The sequence below is a fragment of the Aspergillus welwitschiae genome, assembly GCF_003344945.1.
Source record: "Aspergillus welwitschiae strain CBS 139.54b unplaced genomic scaffold BDQ94scaffold_15, whole genome shotgun sequence".
In the NCBI taxonomy this organism is placed as follows: domain Eukaryota; kingdom Fungi; phylum Ascomycota; class Eurotiomycetes; order Eurotiales; family Aspergillaceae; genus Aspergillus; species Aspergillus welwitschiae.
In genome coordinates this window covers 472,269-489,354 of record NW_020798709.1, presented here as the reverse complement: position 1 = coordinate 489,354, position 17,086 = coordinate 472,269, and the positions used below count along the sequence as shown (strand labels likewise).

Sequence of the window (17,086 nt, the reverse complement as noted above, 5' to 3'; positions counted from 1 at the left end):
CCTCATTGAATTCAATACTTGAGATAGTCAATCAGGCCGTACAAGGCAGCGAGATACAGTGGAAAGGACACGCGTTTATTGAGTAATATCCGTTCTCATTCATGGTTGCCCTGGATATGTAGTATGGAACGCATAGACAGAGTTATTGTATATGCCAGATTCATGTGCAATACAGTCACACAACATATGCACATCATTGGAGGACATAATTCACATGCTGGAAAGTATATTTCATTTGCCGGCTTACCACTTTCCCGGAGCCAAGAATATCACGCAAGTGAGGCAATGAGAAAGGCATAGATTCACAACTCTCACCGAATGCCTCAAAGGCTAAGTGAAACAACACATCAGTGACTATGACGACATAATATTCTCAGCCAGCAAATACACTTAATTCGGAGATATTGTTATTAGACATTTTGTTTGAAAGAAAGAAAAGGTGGCATCAGCCAAGCCACACACCGCCACCACGCGGTGGGATGAGTGACTGCGCCACAGTGAGGGGCATTTAATTCGCACTATTGAGGAAGTGACCAGATCGGGCAATGGCAGTGGGGGGAATTCCACCGATTCCACCATTTCGCCCACTTGCCCGATTGTCCGAGACCCAAAATAGAATCCCAGTTTTAGGTGTGAACATGGAGGCTCTCAAGCCGGCTGGGAGTGTTTGAGACTAAAGTCCCTGACACTCGTCTGTGACAGCTCTCCCCCGATACACCGTTGATAGACTACAGATACCACCGAAAAGGCGGGGGAATTACTCACCCTCCACCTGATATTTAGACAAGCCTCACCAAGACGAGAAGCTGACCGGGTCGACCGGCTCATCTCACGCCCGCCAAGACTGGGCAAACTGTGGCTGCGGCGCTAAATGTACCAGAATGGATTCGCCCAGACTTAAGGCTGAGGAGATCCCCATCTCGACCCAGTCGCCCAGCAATAACATCGTGGTTCCGACCCTGGACGCGTACGTACGCACTCTGCTCAGGCGATGATCCGGATGGTCGTTGCTCAAGGCCGTGAGGACTCCAACTGGCCTGCAGGAGACACACGCAAGGGCATCTGCATGGCCCCCAAAACGAAGAGCAGGAACAGTCACTAGATAGATAGTAGCCTATCACCGTTGTAGCCTATGCGCGGTGTAGACAGTCGCTGCCTCGGCCGTAAGAATTGGACTAAGAGGGGCACACGATTGATGCTCCCAAAGTGACCACGGATCCCCAACCGGAGATACATGATTCCTCTTACATGATTGGAACCTGATGTTTCAACTTTTTGAGGCTAGTAGCTTACCCCTCGACTGCCCCTCCTGGACAATTCCGTGCCCATCACATCGCTCCACGAGGCTGTGGCTTGGTGCTTCTCGCCCTCACTGCCGCTCAATTATTCGGTTTCTCGTAGCGTCTAAGCGACGGTCTGTTCCAATCAAATCCCGATCCATCTATTCTCCCCAGGCGCTGCCTCCTTTGCGCAGTTTCAGCTGGCCTGTGTCCACTCCCTTCACTGGATGTGATCTTCCCCTCGATCCACCCTTTCACAGTCGGGAGCGAACCATATTGTTCTTTATCCGACGCCCCCAAGACTTTCGATGCATTTCCGTGAGATTAGACGGTGGGGCACTCTGAGGATGGGCGATGGAGGGGCGCCCCAAGAGAGCTGAAGATGCTGAGTAGGGTTGTCCAGGCAGCACATATATAAGATGCTCTGTCCTCTCCCATCGAGTCCTTCTTTTCTCTCTCTCTCATCAATCACTCTACTTCCTACTCTACCTTAAACTCTTCACTACTTCATACATCAATCATCATGGCCTGGGGCTGGGGTAAGTTACATACCCTCTTACACTTTTACCTCTCCATCTGGCCTGACCAGGTTCCCCTGTCTTGTCCTTGGCCTCGTGCCTTCACCAACACGACGTTTATCAGGGCCTCCAATAGCTAACATGGATCTCTAGACCAATCCGACGACGCTCACCGTCAGGTGTACGAGAACAAGCACGAGGGTCACTTGTCCCACGAGCTCCTTGCCGGTGCCGCTTCCTTCGCGGGCATGAAGGCCTGGGAGGACCACCAGCGCAAGCAGGGTATGAATGCACCATTCAGAACCATTCCAGCCATGAGGAGTTTGCCATGCTAACCACACCTGACCTATAGGCAAGACCGTCAGCCACGCTTTCGCCAAGGAGGCCCTTGCCGCCGTTGTTGGCGCTGAGGTCGACAAGCTCGCCGAGACCAAGGGCATGGACGAAGTTGACAAGATCAAGGCCCGCGAGCACGCCAAGAAGAACGCTCACCACATGTACGAGGAGCACTACGAGCGCCAGCACGGTGCTCCCGAGTTCGACCCCGGCCGCTTCCCTCCCCCTGACCGCTTCGAGGGCCGTCGTGGTGGCTGGTAAGAAGCCTCTTTGTGTGTGATGGGAAACCAACTGGATTTGGGACCTATCCGCGGGGGATGGATGTGTGGAATGAAACGAATATGATCATGGATTGAGAGCGCCGATACACGGCCTCTCCTGCATGTATTCTTATCTAATAAACCAAGATATCCAAATGAATTATTTATCTCAAAGCAAACCGGCCTATCTTTCCCTTCACATCCATACCAAACAAACAGTAGAATCATGAATCTTGCCCTGGAGACGAATATGCAGGATTCCACCCGTTCAGGAAAGCTCGCGGATTATCAATGCGTTGACCGTAGGCAAGGGTCTATTGTACGCATGGATGCAAGGTGTCCGGGAGGCGACGGGCGCATCTCCCACATGGGTTTCCAATGTTGTAAGACAATGTTTGATGTCAGCTAACACATCAATATCGATTGAAACTCTTGCACCTGTCGGAATGATTTCGCGTCCCAGAAAGCAACCCCCCTCAACAGGGGTAATTACCCAAGCAGGGCAGATTATCCACGGAACCTGGACAAACATCAACCTCGGGATGCCTGAGGGGGCGGCGAAAGGCGGTCTGGCCCTATTCTCTCTATTTTCTGTATTCGGAACGGGGTTCATCCTGAAGCCAAACTCCAATAGGAAGATTAATCCGGCGGCGAGCAAATGAGCTCATTGCATCGTGCACGTGCAGCCATCGCAGCCTATCAGATGCCTGCGCAGTCCGATTTGGGGCCTGATTGCCAAATGGAAGGGCATGAATCGGCTTGTCTCGCACGATGACGAGTGCGATCGTATCTCAAAGTTTTTCTGCGTCGATTGGGAGTTCATCCTGGTTCCCTTCGCTTCTGCCCCTTGTGTGCCCTGTCTTGGTTGGCTCTTTCTCCTCTTTCTCCTGTTGGTCCGGCTCGTAATCGAGGTGATAATGACCGTCCCGGTTCCAAACTATTGGGTCGCTTGATTCGAACAGGAAAAGAAGAGCAGAAAAAAGAAAGTTTTCGAGGCGTCGGCTGCTTCTACGGGAGCTGAAAGTTTCTCGTCCTTCGTTTGCCAGCTACTATATATGTCCTGATACGCCAGTTTTGTTTCTCGCCGTGACTTGTCGCCAATGCGATTGTTGGTTCTGTTATATACCCTCGTGGCCGCCGTTTGCTCGTTTGCGTCCAGTATCATGCCCGGCTATAGCTCCGTTTGCTCACGATGAAATTCGCCAAGTTAGTTACATTCCCTCCAACTACCTGAAGCTTGTGTTATAGAATCCAAGAATAACCAACGGTGAATTAGGGAGCTGGAACAGCAACTGGTTCCAGAATGGCGCGCCAAATATCTAGATTATAAGGTCAGTATGTCCGTTGCCGTGCTGCTGTTTTTCTTTTCTTTTCTTTTCTTTTTCTGGCTTCAGTTTGGATGCTAACGGGTCTCTTGCTTTTTTTCCCCCTTCTAGACCGGCAAGAAGAAAGTCAAAGCAATTTCTCGCGCTCTCCAAAAGACGACTCGAAGCCCCAGTCATCCCTCTCTTCAACAACACAATGCTTCCGCGCATGACGACCAACATGACCGTTCTGCTGGTTCTGATGGCCCGTCCCCGTTCCGACGCTCCAGTAGTAGAGTCGATTCCAATGATCCCTCCCACATTCCTTCCACACCTATAAGAAGCACTGGTCCTACGCCACGCTCACCGCGCTCGGGCTCTAGCCGCAGTGAGCGTCAGCCCCTGCGTGTACCCGGGTCTCGGTTTTCGGGCGTCGTTGGAAGCTACGGAAGTATCGTCCCCTCCCCTCCGCTGAACGCTGCATCATCGGACGTCGCCTCCCTTCGCCTGCCAGATCCCGCAATCGACCCAAAGCAGGATGACTACTCGACGGAGAGGGATACAGAGCAGCCCAGTATACCTGAGACTCCATCGCCGGTGATGTCGCGGCATGCGAGCACACGGACAGCGACCAAGGGCATGGTTCACCGGAGTCCTGCAACGCCCCAGAAGGATAATAAGCGGAATACGATCTCAGGCCCTACAAACCGGAGAGGATCGTTGCTTCAGCGCGTCCTGTCCTATCCGGAATGGGAATCCCCAGAGAAGCGTGGAGCGGATGAATCTTCCGAATTCGAGAAGCGACAGGACGAGTTCTTCGCCTTCTTGGATGGCGAGTTGACCAAAATAGAATCCTTCTATCAGATGAAGGAGCAGGAGGCTGCAGAACGCCTCAAGGTGCTTCGTCATCAGCTGCATATCATGCGGGACCAACGCACACAGGAAGTTCTAGGTGCCAAGTTGGCACGGCCAGAGAAAGAAGGGACGCAGAAGTCTCACACTTTCGGCCCTCTTGGCGGCCTCGCTGGGTTCGGTATACGCGGCGCTCTCACTGGCCGTCACTTCGGGAAGAATTCAAAAGCCCTGGCCGAGTTGGGCACCCCGTCAGCAGCCTTACAGGGACAAGATCAAGATCCCGACCGTACAGTGACGCGTCGGGATTTCATCCGTCGGCCGGAAGACCCGACAAATAGCGACGTCTCTTATCGCTCCGCTAAAAGGAAGCTGAAGCATGCGCTTCAGGAGTACTATCGCGGTGTGGAGCTGCTGAAGGCTTACGCCTACCTGAACAGGACTGCTTTCCGGAAGATCAACAAGAAATATGACAAGACTACTAATGCGCGTCCTGCGCAGCGATATATGTCTGAGAAAGTCAACAAGTCGTGGTTCGTTCAAAGCGAGGTTACTGAGAATCTGCTGTCTGCTGCAGAAGACCTGTACGCTCGTTACTTCGAGCGCGGCAACCGCAAGATCGCCGCTTCGAAATTGCGCCATACTATCAACAAGGCCGGGGACTACTCCCCATGCACGTTCCGTGCCGGTGTGCTCTTGATGGGTGGTGTCCTATTTGCTGCTCAGTCATTAGTATATGCGGTGCAGAATCTTCGTAACCGGGATGGCGATGTGAAGACTCACACAAGCTACTTGCTTCAGGTCAGTATTAATTTGTTCCGAGTGCCAGCTGTTAGCTAACTGTGCGCAGATTTATGCTGGCTATTTCCTCGTGGTACTCCATTTCTTACTGTTTTGCCTAGACTGTATGGTCTGGACTCGGGCCAAAATCAACTACGTCTTTGTGTTTGAATATGATACGAGGCATGCATTAGACTGGCGCCAGCTTACCGAGGTAAGGTGTTTTATCGTGGGCTTTTTGACTGTGTCTGACTGTAACAGCTGCCGTCTTTTTTCTTCTTTCTGCTGGGTCTCTTCATGTGGCTCAACTTCATGTCAATTAATAGCATGTATATTTATTGGCCTGTTGTCCTTATCGGCTTGACTACAATCATTCTTTTCCTGCCCGCGCGGACGCTATACCACCGCAGCCGCAAATGGTGGGCATATTCTAATGTGAGTGATACCGCCCTGGCGGGTTCCAAATCACTGCTAACGAACCTAGTGGCGCTTGCTTCTGGCAGGGTTCTATCCTGTCGAGTTCCGTGACTTCTTTCTGGGAGACATGTATTGCTCCCAGACATACGCCATGGGTGTGAGTAACCCGGTTTTCGTACAAGGAAGATGTTGTGGCTGATCTTCGTTAGAACATCGCATTATTCTTCTGTCTCTACGCACACCATTGGGGCGACCCTCCCCAGTGCAATTCTTCGCATTCCAGGCTGCTTGGATTCTTTAGTTGCCTACCGGGCATCTGGAGAGCTCTGCAGTGTCTACGACGTTACGCAGATACAAGGAACGTCTTTCCGCATTTGCTGAACTTTGGCAAATACACGTTCACCATTTTATACTATGTCACTTTGAGCTTGTACCGGATCAACAAAGTGGAACGCTTCCAAGCGACGTTCATCACCTTCGCGCTGCTCAACGCTGTCTATGTTTCGGTTTGGGACCTTGTTATGGACTGGAGTTTGGGGAACGCCTACGCCAAGCGCCCGTTACTGCGCGACGTCCTGGCGTTCCGTCAAGCATGGGTATACTATGTTGCGATGGTCATCGACGTCATCGTGCGATTCAACTGGATCTTCTATGCTATCTTCACAAGGGATCTGCAGCACTCCGCGTTGCTCAGCTTCTTCGTGGCGCTATCAGAAGTCTGCCGACGAGGTATCTGGACGATTTTCCGTGTGGAGAATGAGCACTGCACCAACGTCCTGCTGTTCCGAGCGTCCAGAGATGTGCCTCTACCCTACCAGGTCTCCCTCCCGCCAACGCAGGTTGACCAACAAGCAGATGGCGTGCCGCTGGAAGAGCAGCAACCGCAAGCACACGATGTGGAGCATGGCACCCCGTCCACTCCAGGCATGTCGGTCCGCAATCGCGGCCTCTCCCGTGTCGGCTCGTTGCTGGCTTCAGCGCATGCACAGGACTTTCAGCGGAAGAAGCGTCCAGGCCAAGATCCAGGGGATCAGCCACTCCGTGGCTCAGAGGATACACCGGATGACTCCACTGACGATGAATACCACGACGGCAGAGCGTCCTTGGACGATGATGTGATTATGGAAGAGCTTCCATTCCACGAGGAGCGGAACTAGAGGGGAAGCAGACAGTGACTAATGGGTGACAACTTGCCTCACGATTTCTTTTCATGGCATATATATTACGATAGATATGATACATACTAAACATAATAGAGGCATATGATAGGCATAATGGCAACACTATAGTACTCTTATGAGCCTAAATAGCTTCAACTTTCCTGTATTGGATTCTCATACTTCATGTAGTAAAGTAGTGCAATCCAACAGCACAATCGTAGTCAATCTTGGGCATTACAAATGATCCAACACTTATCATGCTAGAACATACTAGATGGCAATAGTAGATATATGCCTAAGGCATAAACGAGCAATCAGGTGACACCACCGACGTCACCTGCCCCGGAGCGCCGTTGAGCCGCGGCGCCGCTGCGGTTCTCGACCCTCTCCTCTCCTTCCTTTCCCCGATTAGTCTATCCTATCTAATATGCCAGACTGTCCCATCGACTCATTCATCCAATTTTAATTGTCTGAGAGCATCGCAGTCTCTTACGATCATAGTAGCAAATGGCAGCTAATACCAGATACGAGCCTGCTCCGCAGCGCGACTCCTTCGAGGAGCGCGCCTATCCTCAACCCCCGCCGTCTTATCAGGCAACGGCCGACTACTCGCAAGCAGCGCCACGCAGCGAGGACGACAATGTTCCTGATGATTTCAAGGTAGCTTACCACTTTCACCCACATTCTTCCACAGACTATATCAGTTGCTAACAGTCAATGTAATTAGTTCGGCGGCACCGTCGCGGAGGGCACCCTGCCCATCCGTATGCAGTTCATCCGGAAGGTCTATGCGATCTTGTAAGATCACCAGCTCTACCTATTCCCCCAGGTTCCATCAAGCACATCTACTAACCCATCCATGAAAATGAAAACAGGACGGCCCAACTCCTTCTCACCACCATCCTCAGCTCCATTTCCTTCTTCAGCCCTAACTACCGACTCTGGATCCAATCCAACTTCTGGCTCATGATGGTCTCCGTCTTTGGCGCCCTGGGCTTCATGCTCGTCACCTACTGGAAGCGCAAATCCTACCCGGCCAACCTTCTCTTCCTATCCGGTTTCACCCTCCTCGAAGCCTACTCCATTAGCGTCGTGACCTCCTTCTATGACGCCCGTCTCGTCATCCAAGCTCTCATCCTAACTCTCGGTCTCTTTGTCGCTCTCACCCTCTTCGCCTGCCAGACCAAGTACGACTTCACGAACTGGATGCCCTACCTCTTTGGTGGACTGTGGTTCCTTATCTTGTTTGGCTTCGTGGCTGTGTTCTTCCCGGCGAACAGCACCGTCGAGCTGATTTATGGTGGCCTGGCAGCGCTGATCTTCTCGGCGTATATTCTTGTTGATACGCAGTTGGTTATGAGGCATTATCATGTCGAGGAGGAGATTGCGGCGAGCATTTCGCTGTATTTGGATATTTTGAATCTGTTCTTGGCGATTTTGAGGATCTTGAATAGTCAGAATAATAACTAGGTTACTTGTTGGTGGCCTGGTTGTTGTTTTGATGGGATGAAGGGGGGATGTGGTGTGGTGTGGGGTGGTGGAAATTGATACAGATTGTGCTTCTCGCAGTTGGTGGTAGAGGAACGTGCTTGAGGGTGATGTTTATGCGATGATAAATACCTCGCCTGACTTGCTTGTATTGCTTAATGATGATCTTGTACTCTTCATCGGCTTAGCTTTAGTTGCGTTGTTCTTTGTTCACTTCTCATCACTCGTTGAGACAAGCCTGTTGATTAACATCCATTCAATACTAGTGACAATACTTTCTGCAATAAGTCTTTCCTACTTATAGCAGTATTCAAAAGTAGAATGACTCAACATGTTCTTTATCTCTTCTTGTGATCTAGATGTATGGGGAAATAGTAAGCAAGGAACCAAGACAACGTTGAATAGATCGGATCAATGTAAAAAGAAATGTGATGAGAAAAATGACACCATTATATTGAAAAGTGTATTCCAAGGTTTAAGACGTTATCTAAACCGGACCAAACACGAAACCCCAACGCCGGTGCAATGGTATAGCGTGCATAAACCCCAACATTGTAACCGTTGGACGGAAGAGAGCCCAGATCTAGATCGCGAACCCGAAAAAAAGAAAGAGACCAATAGATGCAAGAAACGAAGAAATGAAACCTAAGAAAAAAGAGTTGGTAGGGAGTGTCTAAATTTAGAAAGAAAAGCGGAAAAGGTCACCACACACGAGGGCCAAAAAGCTAGTGGAGGGAAATGGATCGCATCCAGATCTTTTTGTCTTCCCCGCATCCAAAACCAAAACCCGTCTAGTGAGAAGCAATGAAAACAGAGTTTGTGATCAGGCATACGACCATAACCACCACCCCGTATACTACGAGGGCCAAACTTAATTTTCGTAGTAGAGATCGGCGCCAGTGGCGTTTTCCTCGGCGGAGGATGCCGCTGTCGGTTAGGGGGCGTGCCTGCACGCTCTCTTCTCCGTCTTCATCGTTGCTATCGTCGGATAGCATGCCCTCGGCGGCCTCGTCATCTTCTTTCATTAAACGCTGGTGGTGGGGCGAATCGGGGGAGGAGATCTTGTAGTAGAATAATCCGGGGAGGATGAAACTGATGCTGGTGCTTCCTGTGCTGCCGACGTAGGCAAGAACAGCCTCCAGGGAAGATACAGTCATGGCCACAATGTAGCTCAGGACAAGAATGGTGGTTGTAATGATTGAGAATCGAAGGTCACTCATCGGCTCCGCGGTTCGACCACCCCTCTGCCCCAAGAGAGGGTTCCGATGAGGGGAGGTGTCGCTATTGGACGAGGACTTGGGCCTCCAACGCAGCACTGCGTCAACGGAGGCCCGGCATGGGTGGCACTGAAGAGGATACGAGAACATGACAAGCATAACGATAGCAGCGCGGCCAATCGTGGCCCAAAGACCCGGTGGGTACATGCTCACGATATTTCCGCCGACACTGTTTCCGAAGGAGAGGTACCCAGTAATAGCCACAAGAATGTAAGTGGCAGCAGAACTGCCGATACTGGCCAAGACAACACCGGTGGTTCGGAAATGGCTGTTGTTGCCGATCTCGTTCAAAATTGAGAACATCTGGGGTGCACGTCAGAGCAATGAACCATGGAAGTGAAGATCTGGATTGTGGGTCTCGGAGCATACGTTCTGATGGCATGTAAACGCAAACACAATCACAGGCAGACTGCTGAGGGTAGGAACAGGGCCTGCCCAGTGAATCACCCGAACCGGACCACGGTCCTCCATGGTGTCACCTTTCACGAAGTGGTATACGACCAAAACCACCAAATAGGCCATGGAGACCAGAGCTGCAATACTTGTATACTTGAGCGAATCCAAGCGGCGGAGGTATGAGAGAGGGATAACAATCAGCCTGAAACCAGTTAGCACTGTCCGACGCACTCAATGTAGTAGTCAGCGTACATGAAGGCTGTTACCCAGAAATGCCGGTCCACCAAAAAGTCATAGTCCGGAGCACCTCCAACAAATCCCTGAACCACTCCCGGCATCAGATCGCCAATGATGATGAGGTAGCTGATACCGACACCGAAACATTTGACCGCAATGGCGGCATCGAAGACGACGGCCACATTAGGATAGGTGATCTGAGATAAGGCAAAGAAAGATGCAGTGCCTCGTTCGAGGTACCGAGCACATAGCGACTGGAGATATAGACCGAAACCTGCGGTTATTCCCGACCACAGAATCACAAAGACACCGAGAACGATTCCCATATGAGAGATGGCCAGCGGCATGGCCATAACACCGGCACCGATAACTAACAGACCAGAACAGAGAGCGAGTCAGCAAATGATCGCAGAGCGTAACTGTTTGTATTCCGGCTTGACTCACTTGTGTTGACCAAGTTGATCACACAGCTGACCCAACTGGCGTCGCCATGATGTCCGATGCTTCGTTTCCCTTTACCGCCGTGTCTGCGACCGATGGGTACCTGTCAGCGATAAGGCTTGAGAGTTGGGGATGTACTCCGGATTGGAGATAGTATAGGTTACCTTCGAGAACCGGCTCGAGGGGAGCCAATCCCGACGGAAGCTTCGTCGTCCATCATTGTGAGGAGGTAAGTTGAAGGAAGAGTAGAGTGGTGTTAGAAGGTAGTATCTTTGGAGGCGGTAGATAAGGATTGAAGGTGGCCACACGACAAAAGATTACGGGTGATCAACCAACCATAGTCGGTTGAAGCCACTCGAACCAGCGGTGCAGCGGGAGATGTGCTCGGAAGTCGGGTAAAGAATGGAGAATAATTCAGCGAAGAAGTCAGTTGGACAGGAAGAATTAAAGGAGAAATTAAAAAAGAGGGGTTGGAGAAGGGAAAGACATCCGGAGATAAGAAGAAGGAAAAGGGAAGGGAATGAACAGCGCAATCCAAAAAGCCGCCGAAGGAGCGGAGGCGGTGGAGAGTCCTCTTTTGACTAGTGTTTAGTCAGTCCCTTTTATCGCCCTCCGCTATTGGTGGCTTCACTCTTCCCCAGATTGTCATGACTATACCTTCCTATTATCTACTAGTTATCTACCTGGAAGTGTGTTGGAATGTCCTTCTACAAAAAATACATATTCAGGTAAGAATAAAGCTGATTTAGAGTCACTGTGATCCGTATTGTTGCTCAAATCCAACCAAATTTGCTGCTGTGGAAAGGACAGCAAGCAAGATTATGTACTGAGACAGTGAGTGGAGTACTACTCCAGGCTGAAGCACAGGTCATACACCATTTCTTAGTGCCCTCGCGCAATCTGCAGAGTGCTAGCTTGCTTTGGTTCGATAGACACATTCAAAGGACCCAGTAGAACCCGGTAATACGTAATGTTATCTTCATATTTAGCTGGCGACAGGAATGAGACAATAAAAGGAAGTTCATGAGGGTGGAAAGAGTTTCCAGATTTGGCTGAAACTGGCATGAGTCATCCCAACCAGCCACACCATAGGATGCCATTCTATCTTACTTATTTAGGTAAACATAAAGTCTCATAAACGTTGTTACAATGGGGTCTAATCTAAGTGAGGAAGACTAGACAGAGTATTATTTATATAACTCAAAATAATTAGCCTGGTCATGCTTAGTTATTCTCTAGTATATCGTTCAAGATAGTATCATTATAACTTAGAACACAATGCTGTCTTAGTATTTATCAACTCCTACTTAAAACCACAGCAGTCTAACTCTGCTACCCCCAAGAAGTTCCCGCACACAATCATCCTCTTCCTTCTGAATAATCACACAATTGTCAACATGTCGTTTTCCATCGATGCTGGAGGTACCAACCCTTTCAGCATAAGCGTAGATAGAACCCCTTTAGTCCTGGATGAGTCGACACGCACCCTCTACAACCGTGCCATATCCAACCCCTCCTCACTAACGGATCAAGAACGTCGACTCATCACCCACCGCCCCCCACCAGACGAGGAAGACACCCTCTGTCGAAATGCCTGCGGCTTGTCCATGGGCGAGCTCGTTACCAAAGCCATCAATAGCAGCAACAACCATAGCAGTGGCAATGATGGCTTCCCCCTTAGCAGCCCCGGCCTGAGCTATAAAGAAGCCAGTCTCTTAACGGCCGGTGTAGTCCAGGGACAATCGGGCCATATCCTGTTCGAGGTGGCGCGCCTTTCTTCTGAAGATCGGGACCTCAAGGCTCGAGCTATGGAAGCGGCGACGACGGACGATATTCGGACTGCTAGGGAGGCGGCGCAGAGGGTTGAGCAGCGATGGCTAGAAGTGGAACTAGCGGCGGCCAAGGCGCTGAACGATGATGACATTAGGAATATTCGGTTTGCGATGAAGGTTCCTTGGCAGGAGCACGTACTGCAATCCAGCTCAGCTCCAGCGCGTGATTATGCTCCTGGTTCTGATTCTGGCCCTGGGGAAGAAGGTCGTCGCTTTGGCCTCGTGGTAATCTACCCGAAAGAAGACGAAGGAGGCCGACTATCAGAGTATAAATCCCTGGTTGGAACGGCTGTTTACCACGGACTACACTATTCACCGAGACTGATTAAGGACGAAACGAGAGACCGGTTCACATTGAATTGGGTGGCTGTGGCTGGTAGTAATAACAGCATGGACCCGAGTGCACTACGGAGCAAGTTCAGTACAATGCTCTCAAACAACGAGATTCTTGCTGGCTTTCGACGCGATGTGTTTCTCTACGTGGATGACGAGGCGTTCCGCTCGCGTGAAACAACACGGCCGTATCTCTGGTTAGCTGAGCCTGCACCCAATTCCGAATCAAAGACAGAGCGAGAGCTAGAGCCAGGAACTGAGATTGGAACCGGGACCGGAGCTGCGACTGGAGCTCAGCCTGAGGCTTTGCAACCCCTAAAAGTCGACATCAAGCATATCGCCCCGACATTGTTTGCGCGGTTGGTTCAGCGCGATCTTCAGGGCGAGGCGAGACGGAAGCCCTATCGTCATACCTCGGAGCTGACCAGGTTGCATGCGGCCGCCAATGCGAGATATAGAGAGGAAAGAGATGGGATTTGGCCGCCACCTGCTCGATTTCAGTAGTTGAAGCTACGCGAAGATAGCTCATATTATTTATCGTGCCTAGATAACGCTTAACCATTTGGCATCCTGAAAGCCAAAGTAGTATTAGTTTATTCTCTTATCTCCATCTAACTACAACTTGGGCATTCCCCATCCACGCTGCGATAGCAGACCATGTGTTTCATTGATCAGCGCACTGTTATCAGATACCGTATTGCCTGGTCGATCTCCAGGCCCAGCATCATTAAAGGGCTCTACCGAGCGAACCGTCTTGGAGACCTCCAAGATAGTTCCGCCACTGACTGGGTACTGGGGACCACGACCACTCTGATCCCCAATGATACCGCTCACCTTATCCTGTTGGATAAGCGCCAACATGACCTCTGCTACCTCGTCTGGAGTTACCCATGCATCGGCCCCTTCGTTCACTACCTTGAGCTTTTCAGGATGGTCTGTCCACAACGGTGTCTTGATGACTCCCGGCGCAACAGCTGTGATACGAATTCCGCACTCCTGATCCAGGCCAGCCAATGACCGTACCAAGCCATTGATGCCGTGTTTCGTAGCGACATAGATCGGGGCGACGAAATTGGGGTTTTGACCGGCAATGCTAGAGATATGAACGATGTGTTTGCGTCTCTGCTTATTCCCATGGCGCAGGAAATGGGCAATGGCTAGCTGTGTGGTGCGAATCGGATGCGTGAGGTTGATATCGAGAAGGGCATAGCGACCTCCATATCGCGGGTCTCGGCTTTCAGGGGTTCCTGGAGGACGCCAGAAGTTGGTCCAATGCTGTGATGTAAATCTGGCGTGAGCAAACGGGACGTCCCTGCAGTATACTACCCCCTTGCGTGATTCACAACAATGGGATCAGTGTATAGGGAAACTATACCGGTTCAAAGATACCTGCTCCGGGACACACAACATCGAGTTCTCCAAATTCCCGCTCTGCTACCTCGAACATGCGCTCGAGCTGTTGCCAATCGGTCACGTCGGTCCGCTGGAAGACGGCCCGTGGCGTCTTCGCCTTCGATGAGTATTGATCCACTATCGCCTGTGCCTCTGGACGGAGAGCTAGATCGGCGAACAGGACGTTACATCCATGTTCGAGGAGTAGTTTGGCGAAGGACAGGTTAATTCCTACAATTACTACTTAGTGAAGTGTGCTTATCGGCCGAATACCATGCGTGACGCACCTGAACCTGCCCCCGTCACGATAGCAGATCGGCCTTGGACGGCGAAGGACATTCTAAACCGGAATTGATGCTCAGGGCCTGCAATGGGTGAAGGTTTGTTGGCTTCTGCCAAGTGGCCCTATGCTACTTTATAAATGTTCCGGAGGGGTTCGATACGGGACCCGGGTCTGCCCCATGGGCGTGTCGCTGTATCACTAGACCGAGGACAAGAGCCCTGGAGGTGGTACGAACCCGGAACAAGACCGAGGACAAGTCATCATTGCCAATCTGACCGCTGCCTCTTGGGGTGCTCTCCTCGGTGAAAGTGCCGATCTGTCCGCTTGAAGTCACTCGCAGCGAGACCTGATCCACAGCGTTCTGCGCAGGACTGCAAGGGCGGTTGCGGCGGGCCTGCTCTGGAGGGTGATCTCGTAACAATTGACTATCGTTAAGTCCGATGGCTAGTCTGAACTGTGGCCCCGAGACTCCTATGCGACCCAAACCAAGCTTTCTTATATTTTTCGCCTCTGGAATGTGAGGCAACGTCAAGTGAAGGCAATAGTTCACCCCGGAGCGATGTGGATCCCGCAAAGAGCAACATTCCCGCATCTTCTCTTTGCCGCTTTTGCGGGGGAAGGCGGGGAGATACTTTATCAAGTAATCGGCCCGACTGCTGTATTCGGTACTCCCGACAAATACTCCGCCCCAGCTGCAGGTATATCAATTGCAGGAGGTCCTGTCTGCTAGTGTTCAGAGATCTCCAGATTCCAAGTACCTATTGGAAAGATAGATATCATGTCTATGTCAAAGTTTCTTTCAAAAACGGCCGCCCGCGCCGCGTCCACGTCGACTTCGGCGTCGTCGATGACCAAGGCTGCGGGCGATATCTCCAGCGTCTTCCCCAGTTTGAGACCAGACTACAAGCCAGAGCCACTGCCCCCGCGGTTCAGGGATCTGAAGCTGAAATACTTTGAAAAGAATGAAAAGGCTCTGAAGCAAAGCTGGGAGCGACTCCTCCCTAGCTTGGAGGAGGAAGTGCACAAGATCAAGGCCAAAGGAAGCGATGTAAATTTCCATGGCATCTTCTATATGCATTGAGTGACACTAACAAAATGCCCAGATCATTCCATCGGTGCAATATTCCGACGTGGTCAATGGAACCGTCCCAGACCATCTCCTTGCAGAGATCCGTCACAGAGGTTCCGTGGTCATCAGGAACGTGATGCCTCGAGAGAAAGCCCTCGACTGGAAGGAGAGGATCAAGGACTATGCTGCTGCCAATCAAGAGCGCGTGAAGGCCTTTCCTCCCGACTCCCCAGCGGTCTATGAGCTGTACTGGACTCCATCTCAAGCAGAGGCCCGAGCACATCCGAACATGCTCGGAACCCAGCGCTTCCTGCAGCGTCTCTGGCACTCGTCCGATCCCAACACCCCCATCTCGACCCGGAACCCCTTGACCTACGCAGACCGACTCCGGATTAGGCAGCCGGGTGACGCAAAGTTCACTCTTGGTCCTCACATCGACGGTGGATCATTGGAGCGCTGGGAGGATCCTGAGTATTCCCGGGTCTATACCAAGATTCTAGAGGGCAAATGGGAAGAGTACGACCCATGGGATGCCAAGCACCGTGTCTCGGCCAATATGGACTTATACAATGGCGCCGGTTCCTGCTCCATGCTAAGATTCTTCCAAGGATGGCTGTCCATGTCCAACACAGCTCCTGGCGAAGGCTCACTGCATGTGTGCCCCATGCTCATCCAGAGTACCGCCTACACTATCCTCCGACCTTTCTTCGACCCAGTGTCCTCGCAGCCGGTGCTGGACAACACATTCCCCGGTGCCGTACCCGGAACGTGTCAAGAGTACAACCCCGTAACACATCCTCACCTGGATCTCGAAACTACCATGGTGTCCGTCCCCGAGGTGGAACCGGGTGACTACGTTGCCTGGCACTGTGATTCCTTGCACTCCGTTGACAAGGAACATCGCGGCAAGGGAGACTCCAGCGTTCTCTACATCCCTGCCACGCCTATGTGCGAAATGAACGTGGACTACCTGCTCAAGCAGCGCCAGGCTGCGCTTGCTTACTCTCCGCCCTGGGATTTCCCGGGCGCTGGTGGACCCGGTGAGATCGGTTTCCAGGGAGCACTTGACTGGAGCTCTGTCGATGCAGAAGGCCTGCGCGCCATGGGTATGGGAAGTCAGCCATGGGAGATTACCGACGACATGAGTGAGGGAGAGAAGGCGGTTGTCAGAGCTGCCAACAAGACCTGCTTCGGGCAAGCATGAGTCTCTTGCATAAGATGAGCACACTTGGAGTCACAAACTTGTATTTGTATCTGTACATAGAATAGCATCAAAATGTATATCATTCGGACTATATCACCGTCTTGGCAGCTGTATGAAAGACCTTCCTGTAAAACATGATTAATATGAGGTAGAGAACATGTGTCGCACTCTAAATGTTTGACATTATGCCCACGCCGATGTCAGTCCTATGGGAGAGCACCCATCAG

General features: G+C 51.4%; 7 protein-coding genes across 7 annotated transcripts; 5 read left to right on the top strand and 2 right to left on the bottom strand.

Moving 5' to 3' along the window:
• Positions 1-734: 734 nt before the first annotated feature.
• BDQ94DRAFT_143443 (uncharacterized protein) lies at positions 735-1,752 on the top strand. The gene has a single exon (XM_026766228.1). It carries the CDS (start codon positions 1,263-1,265, stop codon positions 1,623-1,625), a length of 363 nt encoding a protein of 120 aa, XP_026626640.1. The 5' UTR covers positions 735-1,262; the 3' UTR covers positions 1,626-1,752.
• Positions 1,753-2,948, top strand: BDQ94DRAFT_143441 (DUF3759 domain-containing protein). The gene is made up of 3 exons (XM_026766227.1): positions 1,753-1,819; positions 1,952-2,080; positions 2,151-2,948. Exons 1-3 carry the CDS (start codon positions 1,804-1,806, stop codon positions 2,393-2,395), a joined length of 390 nt encoding a protein of 129 aa, XP_026626639.1. The 5' UTR covers positions 1,753-1,803; the 3' UTR covers positions 2,396-2,948.
• A 4,364-nt stretch (positions 2,949-7,312) lies between these two features.
• Positions 7,313-8,690, top strand: BDQ94DRAFT_31598 (Bax inhibitor-1 family protein). The gene is made up of 3 exons (XM_026775478.1): positions 7,313-7,567; positions 7,635-7,705; positions 7,783-8,690. Exons 1-3 carry the CDS (start codon positions 7,415-7,417, stop codon positions 8,375-8,377), a joined length of 819 nt encoding a protein of 272 aa, XP_026626638.1. The 5' UTR covers positions 7,313-7,414; the 3' UTR covers positions 8,378-8,690.
• Positions 8,691-8,942: 252 nt separating this feature from the next.
• On the bottom strand, positions 8,943-11,057 carry BDQ94DRAFT_31594 (putative amino acid transporter). Its single transcript, XM_026775477.1, has 5 exons — positions 10,911-11,057; positions 10,750-10,832; positions 10,321-10,675; positions 10,042-10,270; positions 8,943-9,975 (listed from the first exon to the last, which is right to left on the bottom strand). The coding sequence occupies exons 1-5, from the start codon at positions 10,964-10,966 to the stop codon at positions 9,187-9,189; spliced, it is 1,512 nt and encodes a 503-aa protein (XP_026626637.1). The 5' UTR covers positions 10,967-11,057; the 3' UTR covers positions 8,943-9,186.
• A 1,086-nt stretch (positions 11,058-12,143) lies between these two features.
• On the top strand, positions 12,144-13,415 carry BDQ94DRAFT_170217 (uncharacterized protein; the record flags this gene model as incomplete). The annotated part of the gene is made up of 1 exon (XM_026771443.1): positions 12,144-13,415. One exon carries the CDS (start codon positions 12,144-12,146, stop codon positions 13,413-13,415), a length of 1,272 nt encoding a protein of 423 aa, XP_026626636.1.
• A 111-nt stretch (positions 13,416-13,526) lies between these two features.
• Positions 13,527-14,642, bottom strand: BDQ94DRAFT_170216 (putative short chain dehydrogenase/reductase family oxidoreductase; the record flags this gene model as incomplete). Its single annotated transcript, XM_026771442.1, has 3 exons — positions 13,527-14,186; positions 14,287-14,534; positions 14,591-14,642. The coding sequence occupies 3 exons, from the start codon at positions 14,640-14,642 to the stop codon at positions 13,527-13,529; spliced, it is 960 nt and encodes a 319-aa protein (XP_026626635.1).
• Positions 14,643-15,433: 791 nt separating this feature from the next.
• On the top strand, positions 15,434-16,859 carry BDQ94DRAFT_170215 (DUF1479 domain-containing protein; the record flags this gene model as incomplete). Its single annotated transcript, XM_026771441.1, has 2 exons — positions 15,434-15,634; positions 15,690-16,859. 2 exons carry the CDS (start codon positions 15,434-15,436, stop codon positions 16,857-16,859), a joined length of 1,371 nt encoding a protein of 456 aa, XP_026626634.1.
• Between the last annotated feature and the right edge of the window lie 227 nt (positions 16,860-17,086).